At 41.6% G+C, this 22,293-nt stretch overlaps 1 protein-coding gene across 4 annotated transcripts in view; it reads left to right on the top strand.

The window, feature by feature from the left end:
* The window catches only part of LOC132527140 (zinc finger protein 660), a 32,468-nt gene extending 10,175 nt beyond the window's left edge, over positions 1-22,293 (top strand). The window contains exons 1-4 of one of the 4 annotated variants that reach the window (XM_060162306.1): positions 12,750-12,851; positions 13,918-14,017; positions 14,915-15,036; positions 19,947-22,293. In XM_060162306.1, the coding sequence (XP_060018289.1) occupies positions 20,125-21,105 (981 nt within the window). In that variant the 5' untranslated portion in view covers positions 12,750-12,851; positions 13,918-14,017; positions 14,915-15,036; positions 19,947-20,124 and the 3' untranslated portion in view covers positions 21,106-22,293. Of the gene's footprint in view, positions 1-720; positions 2,948-12,749; positions 12,852-13,917; positions 14,018-14,914; positions 15,037-19,946 lie in introns of those variants that run through there. The other 3 variants (XM_060162307.1, XM_060162308.1, XM_060162305.1) reach the window with 3 other exon arrangements.

Consider the following 22,293-nt stretch of genomic DNA (forward strand, 5'->3'; position numbering starts at 1 on the left):
ACCACTGCGCCACCAGGGAAGCCCCATTCCTAGTTTTTATAGGAGTGCAGTATTGTACTTACCAGTCAGTGCTCCAGGGACTAGTAGGTGCCCAATTTTATAGCTTTGCTTTCCCCTTCAATACTTTTCCCCAGTATTTCTCTACCCATGGCTTCTCCAAATCTTGTCATTGTCCTGCTACACCAGAATCACTCCTTTATATACACTTTTTCCTAATCATATCCTCATAATATAAATTTCCCTTCTACTCTCAGGTTTGCCCACATTGTTTCTCATATTTGATTTGAGGTATTTGCCACCACTTTCTCTCCCCAACATCTTTGCTGAGAAGTGTGGAACCATACAATGTCATGGTTGGAAAGGACCTTAGAGTTCATCATTTTACTAAGGAGACGTCGCATCTAAGTGACTTCTGGAAGATCACACCATGCTTTACAGTCTGGTCTCTTGCCTTTCAACTGGCCTGTTCACCTGGCTCAGCATCCCTCTGTCCTGATAGCTCTTCTTCTGCCTTCCTCCACTGACCAGCTTCCCCTCATTGTTTTTCTGTCCATGAAGAGAAATTTGAGCTGTTTTCTCATTTTCTCTCCAGTTCTCAATGTGTCTCCTCATTCCTTACCCATAATATGAATTTTTTTTTTAGGTACATAGGTTCCTGATAGTTCATTTCCTCAGTAGGGTAAGAGTGAGTAACAGTTGTTTTCTTCTTTCTTTTGGCAGCAGGTGAGAACAGGATGGAGAGTTCAGAGTTGCCTCCAAAGCAGGAAATTTCTGAAGAAATGGGGTCATCTGATAGGACCTCAGGAGTACTCTATGGAGTGATTCCTGGAGGACCAGAAGCTGGAGATGCCTGTGAAGAGGCTTTAGAGAAGCTAGAAGTTCAACCCTCAGGCAAACAAGGGAGCAGACTGAAGAGTGATTTCTTGGAAATAACACAGGAGGTTAAAAATAAATGCACAAAAGATGAATGTGATGTATATAAGGAACTTGAGGAACATCCAGATCTGTCCTCAAGTCCTGCAGAACATAAGGAAATTCTGAAGGGACAGAAATTCTATCACTGTGATGAATGTGGCAAAGCTTTTAATCGGAGTTCTCACCTCATTGGGCATCAGAGAATCCACACTGGAGAGAAACCCTATGAGTGCAATGAGTGTGGCAAGACCTTCAGGCAGACCTCTCAGCTCATAGTCCATCTCAGAATCCATACGGGGGAAAAGCCGTATGAATGCAGTGATTGTGGAAAGACCTATCGCCACAGCTCCCATCTCATTCAACACCACAGACTCCATAATGGGGAGAAATCATATAAATGTAACGAATGTGCAAAAGCTTTCACTCAGAGTTCTCAACTCATTGACCACCAGAGAACCCATACTGGGGAGAAACCCTATGAATGCAATGAGTGTGGGGAGGCCTTCATTCGGAGTAAAAGCCTTGTCCACCATCAGGTGCTTCACAGTGGTGAGAAACCTTACAAGTGTAATGAGTGTGGGAAAGCTTTCTGTTCCAACAGAAATCTTATTGACCATCAGAGAATCCACACTGGGGAGAAGCCTTATGAGTGTAATGAATGTGGCAAGGCCTTTAGTCGAAGTAAATGTCTTATTCGACATCAGAGCCTCCACACTGGGGAAAAACCATTCAAATGCAGTGAGTGTGGGAAAGCCTTCAATCAGAACTCTCAACTTGTTGACCATGAGCGAATTCATACTGGAGAAAAACCTTTTGAATGTAATGAGTGTGGTAAGGCATTCAGTCTGAGTAAATGTCTCATTCGACATCAGAGACTTCACACGGGTGAAAAGCCCTATAAATGCAAAGAGTGTGGAAAATCCTTCAATCAAAACTCACATCTTATTATACACCAGAGAATTCACACTGGTGAGAAACCTTATGAATGTAATGAATGTGGGAAGGTCTTCAGTTATAGCTCCAGTCTTATGGTACATCAGAGAACTCATACTGGGGAGAAACCCTATAAGTGCAAAGATTGTGAGAAGGCTTTTGGTGACAGCTCACAGCTCATTGTGCATCAGAGAGTTCACACTGGAGAGAAACCCTATGAATGTATTGAATGTGGGAAAGCCTTCAGTCAGCGTTCTACTTTCAATCACCACCAGCGAACTCACACTGGAGAAAAGCAGTCAGGTCTGGCTCGGTCTGTTTTTTAAGATGTGATTCTCTAAGACAGCAAGGAACTCTGAGTTAAGGTTTCTATAGAAGAAGTATGCTCACCCTGGTCTCCTCTTGGAACCACTAATCAAAGTGGATCATTCCCTAAATGCTCTCTGGTGGTCAGGAAGGTGGGAGAGTGGGAGTAACAGTATGGTCCTTCCTCACTAAGGACTACACATTTCATGTGCTTGTAGATTTCTTTCCTTCTTTCTTTTATTTCATCTGTTTAAAAATCTATCTCATTTTTTATTTAGGTGTCCCAAAATCAGAACATGTACTTCTCAAGGACAGAGGTATTTCCTTATTGAGTTCCACTTCCTCCGTTTTACCATTTACATAAAGTCATTCTCCAAGGTACTGACTCATTCTTTCTTTCTCTTGGCTGTGGCCCTCCTTATTCTACTTTTTGAACTTCTAATATAGTCCCTCATCACTTATGTTCCCTGTCTAGAAAATCTTTTTTCTTTTCTTTTGCTAATATGTGTCCCTCAGAACCTGCCAGATCCAACTCATCTCTGAAAGACTTTCTTCTTCAAATACGTCTTCATTCATCTTAAACTGCTATTCGTTGGACCTCAGTGCTTTGACTTAGCTGGTGCTATGTGTACAACTGTTGTTAAATTGTGTTGTAAATTATTCTGTATTTAATGCATATGTGTTCATACCAACTTATAGGCTCTTTGAGGTTGGGTATAGTATCTATTTCTTTTAGTATATAGATAATAATTTTCATATGGTAGTTGTTTAATAAATACCTTTTGAAAACTCAGCTCTGTAATTGAATCATCCTTAAATTGGACACAATCTCCCCTCCCCCCATCCCCACCAGACTAGAAGCTTCTAAAGATAGAAGTGACATCTCTTCATAGGATATCTCATATAAAGCCCTCATTGATATCTTCTACATGTACCCCTGGAAGTCTCCCTATTGTTTTACTTCATTGTTGGTTTCTGATAAATATTCTATTGGGTTTAGGAAGTTTCCTTCTTTTCCTATTTTTTTCTTTGTTTTGGCCATTCTGCACAACATGCAGCATCTTAGTTCCCTGACCAACGATCAAACCCACATCCCCTGCATCTGAAGCTCGGAGTCTAAACCACTGGACCACCAGGGAAGTCCCTATTCCTATTTTTAGAAGCAGCAATATAATACAGTAGTTAAGAGAATAGATTTTTGTGCCTGGTACTCGAGGTTCAAATCCTGACTCCTTACTTTCTTACATGTGTGATCCTGAGTAAGTCATTTAGTTTCCTTGTGTCTAGCTCTTCCATATATAAAATGGAGCTACCTCAGGGCTGTGAGGGTTAAATTAGTTCATAAGTGTAAGGCACTTAAAACAGTGCTTGGCACATACTATACCCTATAATTATTATTATTGTTTTGTACTTTGAGTTTTTGTTATGGTTTTTAAGTTCTACCATTTTTTTAAAAAAAATCTGTAATTTCATGGATAATGTCCTTTATTTTTGTAATTTTAGGGGGAGCAAGTTTCTAGATAATTGAAATTTCCTTGCATTCCTGGAATAGAATCCATTTGTTAATGTTTTAAGTACAGAACCAAGTTGAATTTACTAATAAGGTTTTGCCTGCCTTGCAAAATGTATTTGTTTTTCTTTAATTACTCTGGAAGAGCTTGAATAACGTGGGAATTATTCTTTGAACAGTAAAAATAACTGGGCTTGATCCATTTTGGGGGATGAGGGAATTGAGAGGGAAAAGTCGTTTTTTTTTTGTCCTGCCCCACCCCAAGAAGCATAAATCTTTAGCAACATTTTGATTTCTTCAATTACTGCCCTCTTTAAGTTTCTACCTCTTTGTAACTTTTGGTGAGCTCTATCTGGAAATCATCCTTTCTACTGGACTGTCAGAGAGTGGCATAAAGCTGCACCTAGTATTCTGTAAAGTTTTTTTTGTTTTTTGTTTTTTTTTTTGGCGGTGCGCAGGCCTCTCACTGTTGTAGCCTCTCCCGTTGCAGAGCACAGGCTCCGGACGCGCAGGCTCAGTGGCCATGGCTCACGGGCCCAGCTGCTCCGCGGCACGTGGGATCTTCCTGGATCAGGGCATGAACCCGTGTCCCCTGCATCGGCAGGTGGACTCTCAACCACTGCGCCACCAGGGAAGCCCTGTAAAGTTCTTTTATTCTCTTTTGTATATGTAGTTAGAGCTGTGTTTCATCCACAGTTTTTTTTATATAGATTTTATTTAGTTATTTATTTTTTAGGCTGCACTGGGTCTTCCTTGCTGTGCGCGGGCTTTCTCTAGTTGCGGCAAGCAGAGGCCACTCCTTGCTGCAGTACACAGGCCTTTCACTGCAGTGGCTTCTCTTGTTGCGGAGCATGGGCTGTAGGCCTGCAGGCTTCAGTAGTTGTGGCTCGCGGGCTCTAGAGTGCAGGCTCAGTAGTGGTGGCGCATGGGCTTAGTTGCTCAGCAGCATGTGGGATCTTCCCAGACCAGGGCTCGAACCCGTGTCCCCTGCACTGGCAGGCGGACTCCCAACTACTGCGCCACCAGGGAAGCCCCATCCGTAATGTTTTACATTTTGGTTTCCTTTCAGTTTTCCTTTCATGATTGCCAAGTTTGTGGGGATTTTTTAAGTTTTTTTTTTTTTTGATGTGGACCATTTTTAAAGTCTTTATTGAATCTGTTACAATATTGCTTCAGTTTTATGATTTTTGGTTTTTTGGCTGAGAGGCATGTGGGATCTTAGCTCCCCAACCAGGGATTGAACCCACACCCCCTGCATTAGAAGATGAAGTCTTAAGCACTGGACCACCAGGGAGGTCCCTTGAATATATTTTTTTCTTATGTCCTTTCACTGCCTCAAGTTGCAGAGACTTTTTATTAGCCTCATATTTCATTTGTCTTTTTCTTCACTAATCAACAATATTTGCCCCAAGATAGGGAAAGTGGGTTTTCCTTGAATTGCTTTATATTCTCTTTGCGTGCTGTTAAAATTGTCTGTTTAGACTTGGAGCTAGAAGGTGAGTTATAAATTTATATTACTAATATGCTGTGCAGCAGTAAAGAAGTAAAAGAGCAGCTCGACATTTTGCTAATCTGGTTGCAAATCTTCCGCCCAGAGCCCTCTTTTCTTTTTTGCTCAGCCTTCACACTATGGGTACAGTGGAGGCTCCTTCCATGTGCTCTACCTGTTGCGAATAGCTTTGTTTTAAAAGAACTGAATGTGGAAAAACCTTCAGTCACAACTCAGACTTTATTTTACCTCGGCAACTCCAAACTGAGAAAATAAACTATTCCTGAGATAAGTGTGAGAAAACATTCAGTTGTGTGAAACATCCACCAGAGACTTTATGCTTACAAGGAAGTCTACTTATTCGTGTGTGGGAAAACCTTGGTTATAGTTTATTTCTTGTTTGGCATAACAAAACCCACCTGGGTTATAATCTGTTTTGGATTTTAGAGGGCAAGAAATCATCCAGAGCTTCTATTATTTTGTACACATTTTTGAAAAATATTATTCCTGGAATAAGTGTAGAAAAGCTTTTAGTTATAGCACATGGCTTCTGCTCCATTCATGAGTCCACAATGCAAGTAAAGAATTACAGTAAGCAGTGTGATAGAGCTCCCAATTTGTTTTTAAAAATCAAAGTTTGGAACTTCCCTGGCGCTCCAGTGGTTAGAACTCCATGCTTCCATTGCAGGGGGCACGGGTTCAATCCCTGATCCAGGAACTAAGATCCTGTATGATGCGCGGCACAGCCAAAAAATTAAAAAAAAAAAAAAAACAGACAAAATTTATACCCAGGAGATAGTTCAGGTGACCAAATATGGTGGTAAACGTGTTAGGAGCTGGACACTTACCCTCTTACCTCTTAAACACAAAGAAAATATTCCACAGCTATATTCTGCATCTCAAACCCTGGTAATTCAACTTCTAAGACCAGTAGGAAAGGTCCAGAGATTTTGGGTGCTGACAAGTTGACGAGTACTGTCCCATGCTGGAAGACATTTCTGTGAAGTTGTCGACCTCTTGGAGTGTTACAAAGGATACTCTAGGTGTTAGGGACAAATTGTGAATACCCACAGGGTGGCTTTTGCTCTATAGAAAATTAAAAACAAACCCCCTATCCCCCCTAACATTAGGATGTGTTCTAGCCTGATGGGGCCTTATAAAACTCTTGCCCAAGGGGGATAATGGGAAGGTGTTATGATGTCAGCTGGCTCCAAGTACCTTGTTGTACAGGTATTTGACCCAGGAAAGGACATTATAGACTGATTCCTTAGTGAACCACAACAGTCCTCCCACTAATATATGCACAGGACCAACGGCCTGTACTTTGCCCAGGTGGATGCCCTGTAGGATGAGTGCGCTTTCCCTTTCAAGACCTGTGAATACCCTGCGTGAAAACACAGTTTGAGAGAAATATTCGGTGTTCCACCCCCTTTTCTGATCTGTGACTCTTGGTTAGGAATTTGCAGCTGACTGAAAACATAATGTTTTTCCACCCTAGGTGGCGCAGTCCAATGACTTAAACTTTTCTAGAGATGTATGTACAGTTGGCATTTTATGATATCTAACAGGCTTCTCCCCCAAATCCCTTCCAGTTGCAATGTCTTGTGTATGGATGATGCATTTACAAGATATTAAGTTTCCCAAGCTGGTGCCATATGGATTGTGGATGGAAAGGGACAGGGCCAACAGTCACCCAAGATTTGAGTACAATTAGATGAAAGGACAGAGTAATCACAGGACAATATATATTCCTCTAAGATTAAATGAGGAGTGGTAACAACGGCTGCATGTTCAGGGTCATGGGGTGCATAGGTACATGCTCATCCACCAGGTTGTATACATTATACTTTGGTTTCCATTTGGATGAGATTGAAAAATGCTATATCCCCTCTCTGAGACTGTCTGTGTTGCTCCCCAGGCAAGGAGGGAACAGAATGATGCAATTACACCATACCTGTAGGGACCCTGGCAAGTCAGCATGACCTGATTTCAGAAAAAGGCCACTAGTGAAACCTCTAGTCAGGCTGCCTCAACAATGAGCAAAAATCGATGACACTCAAGCTCTCACTGGGGAGCCACACTACTGGTGCCCTTAGGATTTGAGGTATGTGCAGCCTACTACAGGGGCCATTTATGAGGAAGGTGGTCATGGCAGCTGTTATGGTGCTAAAATTAAAGCCACTGGCAACTGTATTCTCCAGGCTAAGCTGTGCACTTACCACGCTATCCATTGTCAACATCTGTCCTAATGAGCAGCACTGAAATAACGAGATAGTGAGTTATTTAAAAGACTTTCAAAAGAGAACCATTAGAAGAAGTCTAGACAATTCACCTCTTCTCAGGGGTTCCCTGAGGTTTCCATTGAGAGTGGATATGTGGGATATTTGAACTGTATAATCAGGAACTGCTGGGCAATTCCCAAAAAATCTGCAAGAACTAAGGAAGTTGCACATCTGGTTGGGGGCCTCTGATTTGCCCAGAGCAATATGCTCGAATAAGAGTCAGGAATATCTTTCATTGGGGCAGAGCTAAAGCTGTGCTCTACCTGCCCTCCCCCAAACAAGAAGCTATAATGTCTTGGCCTGTAATTAATATCAAGGGTAAAGCCATCTTCTGACATGCCACCTGCTCTGCATCTCCAGGTTCTGGAACACCCCTTTTCCTCTTCTTGGGGGAATCATGAGTTGGTTGCTTCTCAAGGAACTATGTTGCTTCTCAAGGAAGTTGGGTGTATTAGTCTGTTTGGGCTACCATAACGAAGTTCCACAGACTGGGTAGCTTAACCAACAGAAATTTATTTTCTCACAGTTTTGGAGCTGAAAGTTTGAGATCAAGGTGTCAGTGGAGTTGATTTCTTCTGAAACCTCTCTCCTAGGCTTGTATATGGGCATCTTCTCCTTCTCTCTTTACATGGTCTTCCCTCTGTTAGTTTATGTCCTAATTTCCTTTTCTTATACAGTGGTATTGAATTAGGATGTACCCTAATGATCTCATTTACCCTTTATTACCACTTTAAAGGCTCTATCCCTAAATATAATCACATTGTGAGGTCCTGAGATTTAGGACTTCAACATACAAATTTGCGGGGGACACAATGTAGCCCATGGTATCAGTTTAATGGAAAGGCAAGTCTGGATTGACCTGCTAATGTGGGGATTGGCCTTATTCTTAAGTGAACACATTTCCCCCTAGGTTGAACACTGTGGCCGTTGCCTCCTGGGTTGTCTTCCAAATGGCTCCTCAATCTGTATTTTACTCTCTGTTGAAACCTGGACATTTCAGCACTATGGCAGTCACACGAATGGTTCTCTGAGGTGAGTTCCTGACTCTTTTTTTTTTAACGTTTTTATTGAAATATAATTCACATACCATATACTTCATCCTTGTGAAATGTACAGTTCAATGATTTTTGGTATATTCACATGCATGTGCAACCATCCCCACAGGCAGTTTTAGAACGTTTTCATCACCTGAAAAAGAGATTCCCTACCTTTTACCTATCCCTCCCCCTAATTCCCCCCTCTGCCAGCCTTAATGTTTTGTTTTTACTTTTTACTATGGAGAAATTTTAATGTACACAAAATACAAAACAAGAAGAAAAAGAAAAAGAAATTAAGGATGGTATGTAATACATAAGTTCTAACACCACCAGTGAAGAAAAGATATAACTTGAATCTAATCAGGCCTCTTTTCCTACCTTCCAATTTACAGGAAATATAGGGGGATATGATGAGAAAATAAGTCAGATTCACTGATTTTTAATTTGTACAATGTGAGACACTATATAAGACAATTGACCTAGACTCTTTGAAAAGTCAGTGAAATGAATAAAGTTGGCCAACTGTTCTAGATTAAGAGAGACTCTTCAGAAACACAACCACCAAATGCAGTGAGTGAATTTTGAATTTTTTTAAAAAGCTGTAGCAGATATTTGGGGATCAATGGAGACACTAAATATGGAATGGATATAATATTTAATAGTAGGCCCATTTATGATAATATACAATTGTTTAGATTTCTTAAATCTGACAGTTATATTTTGCTTCTGTAAAAGAATGTCCTTATTCTTAGGAGATGCATGCTGCAGTGTTTAGGATTGGAGGCTCATGATCTCTTCAACATATTTTCAAATGGCTAACAATAACAACAAATAAAATGTGTATGTGTGTGTAGAGAGAAAAAGCGAATATGGCAAAATAACAGTTGTTGAATCTACCTAGAGGGTATATGCATGTTTGAAAGTTTCAAAATAAAGTTTGAAAAAGGTAAAAAGGGATTATGGACGGCTTGTTACAACTCAACACCTTTTAGAAGAAATGCAATTTATAGTTTGAGGCAGTGTGGCAGTAGACAAAAGAACACAGGATCTACAGTCAGAAAACCCAGTCCAAGTTTCAAATTGTCCACTACTAGCTGTGCAACCATAAGCAAATCATTTGACATATCCAGGCTTTAGTTTCCTTATCTAAAAATAAGGATAGAATTGGAATTCCCTGGAGGTCCAGTGGTTAGGACTCCACACTCTCACTGCTGAGGGCCCAGGTTCAATCCCTGGTCAGGGAACCAAGATTCCACAAGCTGCATGGCGTGGCCAAAAAAACTAAAAGTAAAAATAAATAAAAATAAGGACAGCATTAAGCCATAAAATTACTCTGAGGCTTAAATTATTTAATGCCCATGGAAGCCCTGTGTGTGTGTGTGTGTGTGTGTGTATGGCAGTAATGTCCCATTCACTTTTATACTTTTGAAGTATCCTTTGATCTTTTTTAAAAAACATGTATTTATTTATTTGTTTTATTTTTGGCTGCATCAGGTCTTGGTTGCCACACGTGGGATCTACCTTGCGGCATGTGGGATCCTCTGCTGTGGTGCACGGGCTTCTCTCTAGTTGTGGCCTGCGAGCTCAGCAGTTGCGGTGCACTGGCTTAGGTGCCCCACAGCAAGCGGGATCTTGGTTCCCTGACCAGGGATTGAACCAGAGTCACCTGCATTGGAAGGCAGATTCTTAACCGCTGGACCACCAGGGAAGTCCCTGATTTTTCTTTCTTTCTTTTTTTAAGTGAATTTATTATTTATTTATTTATGGCTGTGTTGGGTCTTCGTTGCTGTGCACAGGCTTCCTCTAGTTGCAGCGAGCAGGGACTACTCTTCATTGCGGTATGCAAGCTTCTCATTGTGGTGGCTTCTCTTGTTGCAAAGCATGGGCTCTAGGTGCACGGGCTTCAGCAGTTGTCGCATGCACGCTTAGTAATTGTGGCACACGGGCTCTAGAGCGCAGGCTCAGTAGTTGTGGCACATGGGCTTAGTTGCTCTGCAGCATGTGGGATCTTCCTGGACCAGGGCTCGAACCTGTGTCCCCTGCATTGGCAGACAGATTCTTAACCAGTGCGCCACCAGGAAACTCCCCCTGATCTTTTCGTAAAGCCAGAGTCATATCCTCAAAGAGACTGTGAATTACCAGAGGGAAGCATTGTGTTATCACCATTTTGACCAATAAAGTAAGACCTGAATAACTGGATATTTATTTCATTTACCCAAAAATGAGTTGTAATTTCTTTGGTTGACAGATGTCATGATAAAGATTGAAACTGCTGAATATTTAGGCAATTATGAACCCCACAAATACTCTGATTCTGAACAGTGACATCATTCTGGACTGAATGAATAGGTTTTGTCAGAAAAAATAAATATCCTTGTGGATAAAGGCAACAAGTTGGATAGGGTGGCCTGGAATTTGCATTTTTAACATGTGTCCTCATTATGCTCTCTAAAATTAGAGACCAGCTGGAGCTGGAATATTAATGAAATATTGTTACCCCCTGGGACCAGAGGTGGAGTTAAGAGTTTTAATCAGAATTAATAACTCCTCCCCCAAATAAAAGAATAGGTGAAAAGCAAGACCAAGTTGATCATTACGGTCATAATGTACATGAATATTCTTCTTAAGTGTTTCCTGATGTAGTGGCAATAGTGTTGTGCTCCTAAGTTCTACTTCCAGCATCAACTGGGGGTATGAACTTGTGCAAGTCTTATTATTTCTCTGAATCTCTGTGCCTCAATCTTCTTTGGAAAATGTTGTGCCACCTATAAGAATTGATGGATAAGAATGCTCCTGGTATGCTTTAAGTATTCAATATACATCTATTGATTAATGAGCTTCAAAGCTCATTGCTCAGATGACTTCTTTACCTACAGTCACTCCCTAGATTGTCCCATCCTGCCCTATATAGCAACACCTAAATTTACATCTCTAGTTGTGATTTCTTCACTGAACTCCTGACTCCTATCCCAATTGCCTGTTTGACATTTACTCTTGGTTGTCTAATTAGCATCTTTAACTTAACACATCCATAACAAAACTATTGATCCCTCTCCCTAAACCTGTTCCTCTTTCAGTCTACTCTATTTCCAAAAGACAGTCTTATTATAGTTGCTCAGATCAATAACCATGGAGTCATCCTTAATCAACATCCAATTAATTAGCAAATCATGCTGGACATGCCTTCAAAATATATGTAGACCATTTCTCATCACCTAAATCACCTCTAAGCTCGTCCAAGCCACCATCATTTCTCATCTGGAATAGTGCAGTAGCTTCTTAATCTCTCTACTTCTACTCTTGCCCACCTTCAGACTGTTCTCAGCAGAGCAGCCAGAGCAAATTTTTAAAACGTTATGTCATGGAGGTTTATGTCAAAATGACTAAGAACTGAAAGCAAGAAATTAGAATTTATAGAAAAACAGGTTTCTTGGCTCCATTCATATCTGATAGCTAATAAACCTTTGAACATGTGGCAGGAAGAAAAAAAAAAAGGTAAGATCATGTCACTTCTCATTCCCAAAACCCTCCAGTGTTATTTGGGACATATCCAAATCCCTCATGGACCAAAACGTGCGCCCCCTTCCTTCTGGTTTAAGGCCTTTGCTTCCTGATGTTCCATCTATCAGGAATACTCCACCAGCTACCCACATGCCTAAGTTGCTCACTTCCCGTCTCTGCCTTCCCTGTCATCTATAAAATAGCCCCACCACCACCTATCCCCTTCTCTCTCTCTCTCTACCTCCCTCTCTTCCTCTCTCCCTCCTTCTCTCCCCTTAGGCACTACTACATTCTAGGTATTTATTTATCCATTGTCTCCCTGACTTGAAGGTAAGCTTCATGGGGCAGTAAGTTCATTGTCTTCACTACTGTATCTGCAGAGCCTAGAACAATGACATAATAGGCACTCGACACGTATTTTTATATGCTGCCGATAAATGGTAGCCGATCCTGACTTTGAGGCTGAAAGGAGAAGGATGTGTGAAAAGGATGACTTTTCCGCTCAGCAGCCAGAGCTGGGGGTGTGTCTTCAGAGAGTTTCAGTTCGAGGAAGGTAGTCTGGCCGCCCAGTTGATTGGTCCCTCTTCCCGCCCTAACCAAGTCCTTTCCCCAGGCTCCACCCCGTCCAGGGTCTCTCCGCCTATTGGCTGAACTCTCCACACCCTTTCGCCCTCTCAGCCAATGGTAGGGTAAAACTGGGCGGGAGGCGGGGCCAGAGCGTCCCCTGACCTGCGGGCTCGCGAAGCGGGCACAGAGATGCAGAAACCTCCCGATGCCTAGAAGGACCGGAGGGTTAGGGTGGGAGTTAGTGGGGAGTCGGTGACGTAGTTCCTTCTCCGCATTGTTCCAAGATGTGGGTCGGGCGCTTTCGGTGCGGGGTATGTGGCAGCTTGGTGTGGGGCTTCGGGCCGGTTCTGGGAGCGGGTGGGGCACATAGGCCGGGGGCCAGGCCTCCTTCACCGCTGCCCGCTGCGGAGACGGGGGCGCGGCAGGTCAAGGGGTCGTCGTGGGCCCCGCTCCCCTTGTTCTGCGCTGCCCCTTTGTCTTGGGTCTCGTCTCCTGCTCCGCGTAGCTGCTCACTCGGACCAGCTGAGAGCGGTGACAGAACTGTATCATCCTCGTTGCTAGCCATGGGGCCTCCCTGGTAAAAGCGGTCCACATCCCGCTCAGGCTCTCAAAGGGCTCCGCAACACCTAAGTATATGGCTCAGATCACTAATCCAATCCCTGCTGTGTTCTCAGTGAGGAAGCAGACCCAGAGAGGAGGGCAGAGCCTTGCCGAAGATTACTCATTCATTCATTCAAAAAGTACTTAGCACCAACTTGCAGTGTATTATTAGATCCAGGGATTACAGTTGTGTACAAGGCAGAACTATATTCTGGTAGGGAAGAAATGGAACAAGCTTGAAGGGTTAGACGCGGGGTCTGGAAATCTGAAGGGGGAAACACAAAACCGATTTTGAGGCCTAGTGATCCTGAGAGATGGGTAATCATTAAAAAAATTCTCCTTCTAGCATCCCTGTAAAGCCTTATTTCTTCCTGTCTTTAAAGACATTTGACTCAGCAGAGTTTCCCTCATCCCTTTTCTGCAAACTTTTGTTGGAAAGCTGGATTGCAGAGAACTTCTCACTTGGAATGCATTTTTCAGTTAGAGGAGAATGTGGAGACTTAGATATCAACAGAACAGGTGAAAAGGAGCGACCGTGGTGTGATGGAATGAGGATTTCCTTCCGACGCAGAAGGCTTATCTCTTACTACCCATACGACCTTCAGCAAGTCATTCCATCTCTGGGAGCTTCATTTCCTCATCTTTAAAATGGGAATGATTATCCTTATTGCTCTCAGTTCAATAGGAAGGGAAGTGACCCAGGGATGGGACATTGCCCTGAGTGTCCACTTGCAGTTGAGCTGTCAGAGAACTCAAGTCGTTTCTGTGTGTTTACAGTGATCCAAGACCCCACCAGGAACTTTTTCCTGGGCAGATCCTTTGGAGTGAGGCTACTGTGCACAGGTGTGAAAGTGAGCCATTCCCTTCTCTTTGGCAGGTGAGATCTTTATTGTGAAATTAGTCTGGGGACGGGAATCCTGCCTGCTAGAGTATGGGAACCAGGTCTGAAAGGGAGCATTTCTCGAGAGAAACAGAGAAGTGGGAGGCGGACCTCTGGATCCTGAGGAGTAGAGTTTTGGTGAGGAAGGGTGATGTAGTGGAACTCAGTTTTGGGTGTCAGGAGACTTTGGCTTGAGTCCCAGCTCCCCTCTAAGTTCCAGTTTCCCCAGCTCAAAATTTTAATATGAGACGAGGTGGTCTAGGAGTTTCCTTCCAACTCTGACATTCTGAGAATCTCTGAGCAGTTAGACTAGGTCAGTCTCTTAAGGAATTTAAGCCCTTGGATGGCCCTGTTGAGACAGAACTGCCAAGAATGTCAGTATTGTCATGGTGTTTCGACAATATGAAGCACCAAAGAGATAAACAGGTGGAGAGGAGGGATGAGGGTGGTCATGTGTGGAGGGTGCACTTCTCACCATCCCTACACCCAGATAGAATTAGATAGAATCCTGAACTTACTTAACGTTTCAAATCAAACATTTATTGAGCCCTATGTGCCAGGCACTGAGTGGGATCCACATACGAATATCATGGACCCTGTTCTCTGGGGGCTTAGAGCTTAAAGTATACATGTGAGGAGGGACACAGACATACACAGAAGGAATTATGGTATAAGGCAACTCTATTTTATATTACAGATTTTTAATGTTTTTTTTTAAGTGAAGAAATTTTTATATGGTCAAATCTATCAGCTTTTCTGTTATGGTGTCAACTTTTGTTTTATGCTTAAGGCCTAGGCCTTTCCCTGAGATCAAGATAATTTCTAATAGTTCTTTTTTTTTGTCCTTTAAATTTTTACACTTCACTCATCTGTTTCTCTGGAATTTATTTTCAGGTATTGCCTCTTATTCATCACTCCACTGCAGCTAAACAGTAACCAAAGACCATGTGACCACTGCCCAGAGGAACCTGAAAGGCTGGTGATGCTGGTGAATTAAAGGAATACAACGCCTCTAGGTAAAACCTCTGTCTCTCTCTCTCTCAGAATAGAACTTTGCCCTTTGTGGGTTCCTCACGGCCTGAAATGAATGGTGCTCCTGAGATCAGGACACTCATCCATCAGTCTCAGGGATTTGTGGGTCAGAGACCTGTGGGGCCTCATTGGTCCTCTTCCATTTACTGATTGTCTGAGATTGTAATTTTGTGCCCAGTTGCCTGGATACTTCTAGTGACTTGCTATCCTTATAGCCTCATCTATCCCTCCTCCTACTTCTTTAGCTAAGTCCCCACCTCCCTACTGCCTGGGAATTCTTCCAGAATTTCTGAGGGAATTTCCCATCCATTTGGGCAGAGGGCAAATAGTTAGGTTTCCTTGGATCAAACTCTCTTCAAACTATGCCTCCCTGCTCTCCTGATAAGTCTTGCTTCCACCTCAGGTCCCCCAGAACCACCCTGAGCATCCTTACAGCACATCCTTGTGCATTTCTCTTTCTCTCTGCCTGCTCTTTAACCAAAATCTCTATTTCAGCAAGCTTATACATTTTCATGACTTCATCTGTCCCCTATGTCTTATTCTCAAATTAGTATTCCTGACATATTCTTCCTCCTCTTGTCTAAAGTGTTTTCCCACATCCCCATCTTTCTTAGTGATAGTACCATTCTCAATATTTAGACCTGGATCTGATGGCCTAGAATTCTTTCCTTTAGTCATCCTCTATATCCAGTCTGATATATGCATATGCTTTCCTGGAAATAGCTGGACTTGTTTTCTATCCTGTTGTTATTCTGGACTAGGGTCTCACTATCTCATACATTTGTTTATTCATTCAGCAAACATTTATTCAGCACCTAGAAAGTCGCAGGCCCTCTAATGGTCACCCATACTGCATTCCTAAACTTTTCTCCCAACTCATTTCCCTTCCTCCATTCTGTTTTTCAACTCTAATCCATCTGGGCTAATCTTCCGAAAGCATTCTTTTCCTAATTTCACTTTTGGGTAGGGGGATACAAAATTTATTATCCAAACTGGGATGCTTTTGTGAATTAAGGGGGACACTATTAATAATGATGCTGGAAAAAAATTTTTTAATAAAAAAATAAAGAATAATGATGCTGGAATAAACCAGCATCATAGCAGGTATAAACCAGGACTATTCTGGAAAAACCAGGGTATATGATCACCTTACTCCTAGGTGACAGCTCTTGGATTCTTTCTTTTTATTTTCCTCAGTTTACTCCTCATGGGATACCCCAGCTGCCTCTTTCCTGTTTTCCACTTCATGAAGCCCAGAGAAACATGAATGTGCTGGAGGTGGAGGGAAGTCTGGGACTAGGGGAAATGAATGGTAATGCTTGAAAAACTTTGTTCTTGACAAGTGAGAATGAGAAGGAAAGTAACAAGAAAAGAGAATAGCAAGGTAGAAAAAAGAATATGGAAAATAGAGGGAATTCCTTCGTGATCCAGTGGTTAGGGCTCCGAGCTTCCACTGCAGGGGGCACAGGTAAGATCCCTGATCAGGGAACTAGGATCCTGCAAGCTGTGCCATGGCGCAGCCACAAAAAAAAAAAGAATATAGAAAACAGAGAGGAAATTAAGGTTAGATTTCACTCTTCCATTTAGAACTTGTTTCCTGTTGACCAGCAGATTATATCCATATTTTTTGCCCCGTGATTTCAGTGTTCTGGCTGGTATCACTTCACGCAATTCGATTGTTTCATTTCCTCATTTGTTCATGAAACAACAAAAAAATTTTTTTTGAGTGCTTGGTATGTGCGTGGAACTTTGCTAGGAATACAATAATGAACAATATGGACAAAAATCCCTGCCTTCATAAAGCTATGTGATAGTGTAGCCTCCCACTTATTTCTGAGTACATCAACCCTGTGCTAACATCCTTTTGAGAAAACAGTTCTTGCTTATCCTCAGGTTCAGCCAAAGTTCTACCTTTTTAAAGCACCTTTCCACAAGCGTCTCAAGCCCCAGTACTCACTCCCTCTCCTAGCCCTTCATCCCCTGATTGGGTACTTTGTAAATTTGTAATTTACTTTCTTAGTGTATTGTCATCACTCCATTATAAGTTCCTTAAAAGTAGGTATGATATTTCACGTTTATATTAGTCTCCTTGGGCCTCCATAACAAAATTCCACAGATTGAGTGGCTTAAACAACAGACATTTATTTTCTCACAGTTATGGAGACTAGAAGTCCAAGATCATGATGACTGGCTGATTCAGTTTCTGGTGAGGACTCTATTCCTGGCTTGTAGATAGCCACCTTCTTGCTGTGTGCTCACATGGCTTTCCTTGGTTTGTGTATGTGGTGGGAAGGGGGCAGGAGTGCAAGTTGAAAGCTAACTCTCTGGTATGTCTTCCTATATGGACACATTAATCCTACTGGGTCAGGGCCCACCCTTATAACCTCATTTAGCCTTAATTACCCACTTAGAACTCACATCTCCAAATATAGTCACATTGGGGGCTTGGGGTTCAACATATGAATTTTGGAGGGACACAGTGTGTAACAGAACTTTTTTTTTTTTTTTGCATTCAATAATGGTATTTATTGCTTGTGGAAGATGGAGTCATGTAAATACCTGGTTATTAATGTTTTTCCTGAACACCTCTTTTTGGAAGGCTGCAAGACTGATCTTTCCATAACAGCCTTTAAGGATATAATAGTTACTGCACTAGCTAACTGGGGAGCATTGGATCAGCCATGCCTAGAAATGAGACATCCGGGGGCTGGCTTCAGGGCACTGTCTCATTCTGAATCTCTAACATACTTTGTTCTAGTAATTATGGGAATTTGTTCCTCTAAAGTCATTTCCTGAGTTTTCATAAGTAATACTGTAGAAAGAAGAAGAATTAAACAATAACACAAGTTAGCAGAGGACAATTTGCCAGCAAAATGGGAGGCTTTCATAACAGCAAGTCCATAAACTTATCCACCTAGTCATCCATCCATTCATTCATACCACAAATGGTTTCACTTTTCTGCAACAATGCTTTTTGAAAATTTCCCTGCGTGAGACCCAGGACAGAGATATGTACAGGGTAGAGTGTTCAATAATTACTAGTTGAAGAAATGTATGAAGAAAAGAAAGTTTCAGAGAAGATTAAAAATGGAAAAGAAACTGAGAAAGAACCATCAACTTTCTCAGAACTCTGGAGATGGCTTCACTTACTGTCCCACTCTGCTCTGTAGTTCCCCTGGCTTCTCACTGAGTTTCCTCCACCTGCTAACTCCTGTTTGATTAGGAGGGTAACAGCAGCTGGATGTGAGTGTGCTCAGGCTCCTGCCAGGAACCCCTCCTCCCCCACCATTTTCTCTGCCTGCCCTCCATATCTTGGGTATGAGTCTGTGTATATATGCCTGTGTATCTTATGGGTGGCACTCACCCTTCTGAGATGTGAACTCTACCTCCACAGTTCTCTTCTTGCTGGCCTTGAGCACTCACCATTGAATATGTCCCTCCTTCAGAGGTCTTGACTCAGTTTTTCAGAATGCTATGGGATAATGAAAACTGGTCAAACTTTTTGAAAAGCAGTAGGTAGTACTACAAAACAATGTCATTCCTTCTGACCCAATCACTCACTTGTGGAACTTTTATCCTAGGAATATATTTCAATGAGAAGAAAACTTTATATGTATAGAGTGATCATGATAGCGTTATTAATAGTGGTTAAACCTCAGGGAACAACAGAAATGTCTGACACTAGCAAAATTGTAGGTAAACTGTAAGGAGTTTAATTGGTGGTGAATTATGCAGTCAGAAAATGATCATATGAAGAGTTAATAGCAATATGGAAAAATACTTACAAAAATTAAGTAAAAGAAGTAGGATGCAAAATTATATCTACTGTATATTTACAACTATATAATTATGAATATGGACAAGTCTGAAAAGGAACATAGTAAAAGGAAAATTAGTCATGTGTTAGTATCATGGAGTCATCTTTCAGTTTTCTTTTATGACTCAACCCCCTCTAGATTGAGGTCTGCTAGGGATATCTATATGTTCAGAGCTTTACATCAAACCAGTTGGGAAATTCCTGCTCATCCCTGACATTGGTTTCATGTATTGCCCCTCTTGGTTGTGCTGCCCACTGCTCTCACCCTATTGCCATCTTTAGATATTTTACCACTGTACCATGCAAGGTCCTATTAGAGTTTCCCCTGCCATGCTTTAATTAACCCTGTTTCCCAGTTCAGCCTCTCAGGTTCACCCAGTAGACTGCTTGGTGAAAAGCAGACAGACTGAACTAGCACATACGGCTGGATCCAGCTACAGACCAGCCGCTACAGAGTAGGCTATGATATGACTACGCTCCAATATTGGAAGAATTGTGTTACCCCTATCACAACAAAGTTTAAGAAGAGGGATGTAGTACCTCGACCAAAGCAAAAGATGAAATCTTAGTCATACCTTAAGACAAAATCCAAGTTATTATTCTATAAAACAATTTTTGAGCACCTATTTTGTTCCAGCCACTATATCACTGGTACTAGGGGAATAGGTCAGCATGAACTAAATGCCAAACTGATCTGAAGATTAGTCACTTAAGCTACTGAACGAAGGATCTTTCAGTGCATTTTTTCTAGGGATCAGATTAGGAGTTAGATGGCTCCAATTCTGGGAGTAGAGCATGAGACAGGAAGAAACCAGGATGGGTTTTATACTACTTATCATTCATGCTGATGCTGGACATGTTGGGCTCCTGTCAGCCCCTGGCTTTCCATAAGCCTTTCCATTGGCTTCTATGTCTATCCTCATTTTTCTCATCTTTTTGATCAGGTCCCCCTGCCTTTGAACACTTACTTTTCCATGAGGGACCTTGTGTTCTGCCACATCTTGTTATCCTTGGATAATTCTCCTTCCTCTAGTATAGAGAGCAGGTGACATGTGCAACTTTTCTTTCTTCTGTCAGATGGTGAAACGGGGATTGAGGAAGTATTGATTCAAAAACATCATTCCCGAAAAATCTGAATCTCATACTTTCAAGAGAACTCCGCAGACGTGTTGCCAAGGAAGTCGATGTTTAGAAAGCTCCTCTGAAGGGAAAGGGAAGACTCAAGGGGCCACTGGGATGCTTCAAGCAAGAGAAAATGAGGAGAAAGACGAGAAACTTCAAACAGAAGACAGTTAAGGATAATAAAACATTCACAGAAGTGAGTGACCAAGAATCTGAAAAAGATGACCCTACAATAAATGAGAGAAGTCAGGCTGAAAAGAGACAGTATGTGTGTACTGAGTGTGGGAAAGCCTTTAGTCAGAGTGCAAACCTCACAGTACATGAACGAATCCACACAGGAGAGAAACCCTATAAGTGTAAGGAGTGTGGAAAAGCCTTCAGTCATAGCTCCAACCTGGTTGTTCATCGGAGAATCCACACTGGACTGAAGCCCTACACGTGCAGCGAATGTGGGAAATCTTTCAGTGGTAAGTCACACCTCATTCGGCACCAGGGAATCCACAGTGGGGAGAAAACTTATGAATGTAAGGAGTGTGGGAAAGCCTTTAGTCGGAGTTCTGGTCTGATTTCACATCACAGAGTTCACACTGGCGAGAAGCCCTACACTTGTATCGAGTGCGGGAAAGCCTTTAGCCGTAGTTCAAACCTTACTCAACATCAGAGAATGCACAAAGGAAAAAAAGTTTACAAATGTAAGGAGTGTGGGAAAACATGTGTTTCTAATACAAAGATTATGGACCATCAGAGAATTCACACTGGGGAGAAGCCTTATGAATGTGATGAGTGTGGGAAAGCTTTCATCTTAAAGAAGACCCTTAATGAACATCAGCGACTTCATCGTAGAGAGAAACCTTACAAATGTAATGAGTGTGGGAAAGCTTTTACTTCTAATCGAAATCTTATTGATCATCAGAGAGTGCACACTGGAGAGAAACCCTATAAATGCAACGAGTGTGGAAAAACCTTCAGGCAGACTTCTCAAGTTATTCTACATTTAAGAACCCACACAAAGGAGAAACCCTATAAATGTAGTGAGTGTGGGAAAGCCTATCGTTATAGCTCACAGCTTATTCAACACCAGAGAAAACATAATGAGGAGAAAGAAACGTCATAAATGACATATATTGTTGGAAGTGGACCTAATTGCTACTTTCTGGAAAAGCAATTTTTCAGTATCATCAACCTTAATTCTCTAAGAACTCATACAGGGAAAGTAATCAGAAGTAGACAAAGATTAACAGAAGGGCTATTCATGCCAGCATCATATATAACTGGAGGAAGAAAACTAGATTTTCAACCATACAGGGTTTAAGTGAATGATGGTCTAGCCATATGATGGTTTGGCACCCATTGTAAACATTTTTAAAGAATATTTAATGCCATGGGGGAAATGATTTAGATGAAATGGAAGATAAAGAGAAAAACAATGAAATACGATCCAAATTTTTAAAAAACATTTATGCAAAGGAAAGAAATGGGAATGAAATAATACCAAACCAAAATGTTAACAGTGATTATCTCTGGGTAATAGGATTATAGGTAATTTCTATTTTTTTCTCTGTACTTTTCTATGCTTTTTAGATTTTCTACAGTGAGAATGTACTACTTTCATATTTTTCTACAGTGAGAATGTACTACTTTTGTATTTTTTAAATACAATGAGTACATGTTCATTTTCACTCAACAGGGTTATGAAAGGCGCATAGAACATAGACTCTAAAGTCCTGGGATTGCACCCTAATACTGACACTTAGTAGCAGGGGAACCCTGAGCACGTCACTTTCTTTTAGAGCCTGTTTCCTGTGTATTACATCATAAATACCAGTTGTTGGCTTTTGCAGTTTTGAGATAAATTGACTTTACAGTTGTCAACAGAATGTATAATCCACTTTCTTAATCACTGTTAGGTTAAAAGAAAACAGCAAAGCTTTACTACATTCTCCTCTCCCACAGTTTTAGAAGGATCCGCAGATAATAAAGAACCACCTAGGCTCCACCTTTTCGATATATGTCTACAGAAAAAATGCCATCTTATGAAATTGGAACAATTGCAGTTTCAAAGCCTTTAAAGAGACACAGCATAATTCAAACAAGGAGAAGAGTCTGCCTTCACGTGTTACATGGAGTTTCGTAGCTGAAAGTGCAGACTTTTGGGTCAGAGACATATGAGTTCTAATTCCAAATCTGCTGTGCCCTAGCTTGTCAGTTTTGGACAAGTCCCTCAAATGCTCTGAGCCACAGATTTATCTGTAAAATGGGAATAACGACCTACCTCACAGGGTTGTTGTGAGGATTAAATGAG

Source organism: Lagenorhynchus albirostris, chromosome 10 (genome assembly GCF_949774975.1).
Source record: "Lagenorhynchus albirostris chromosome 10, mLagAlb1.1, whole genome shotgun sequence".
Classification (NCBI taxonomy): Eukaryota; Metazoa; Chordata; class Mammalia; order Artiodactyla; family Delphinidae; genus Lagenorhynchus; species Lagenorhynchus albirostris.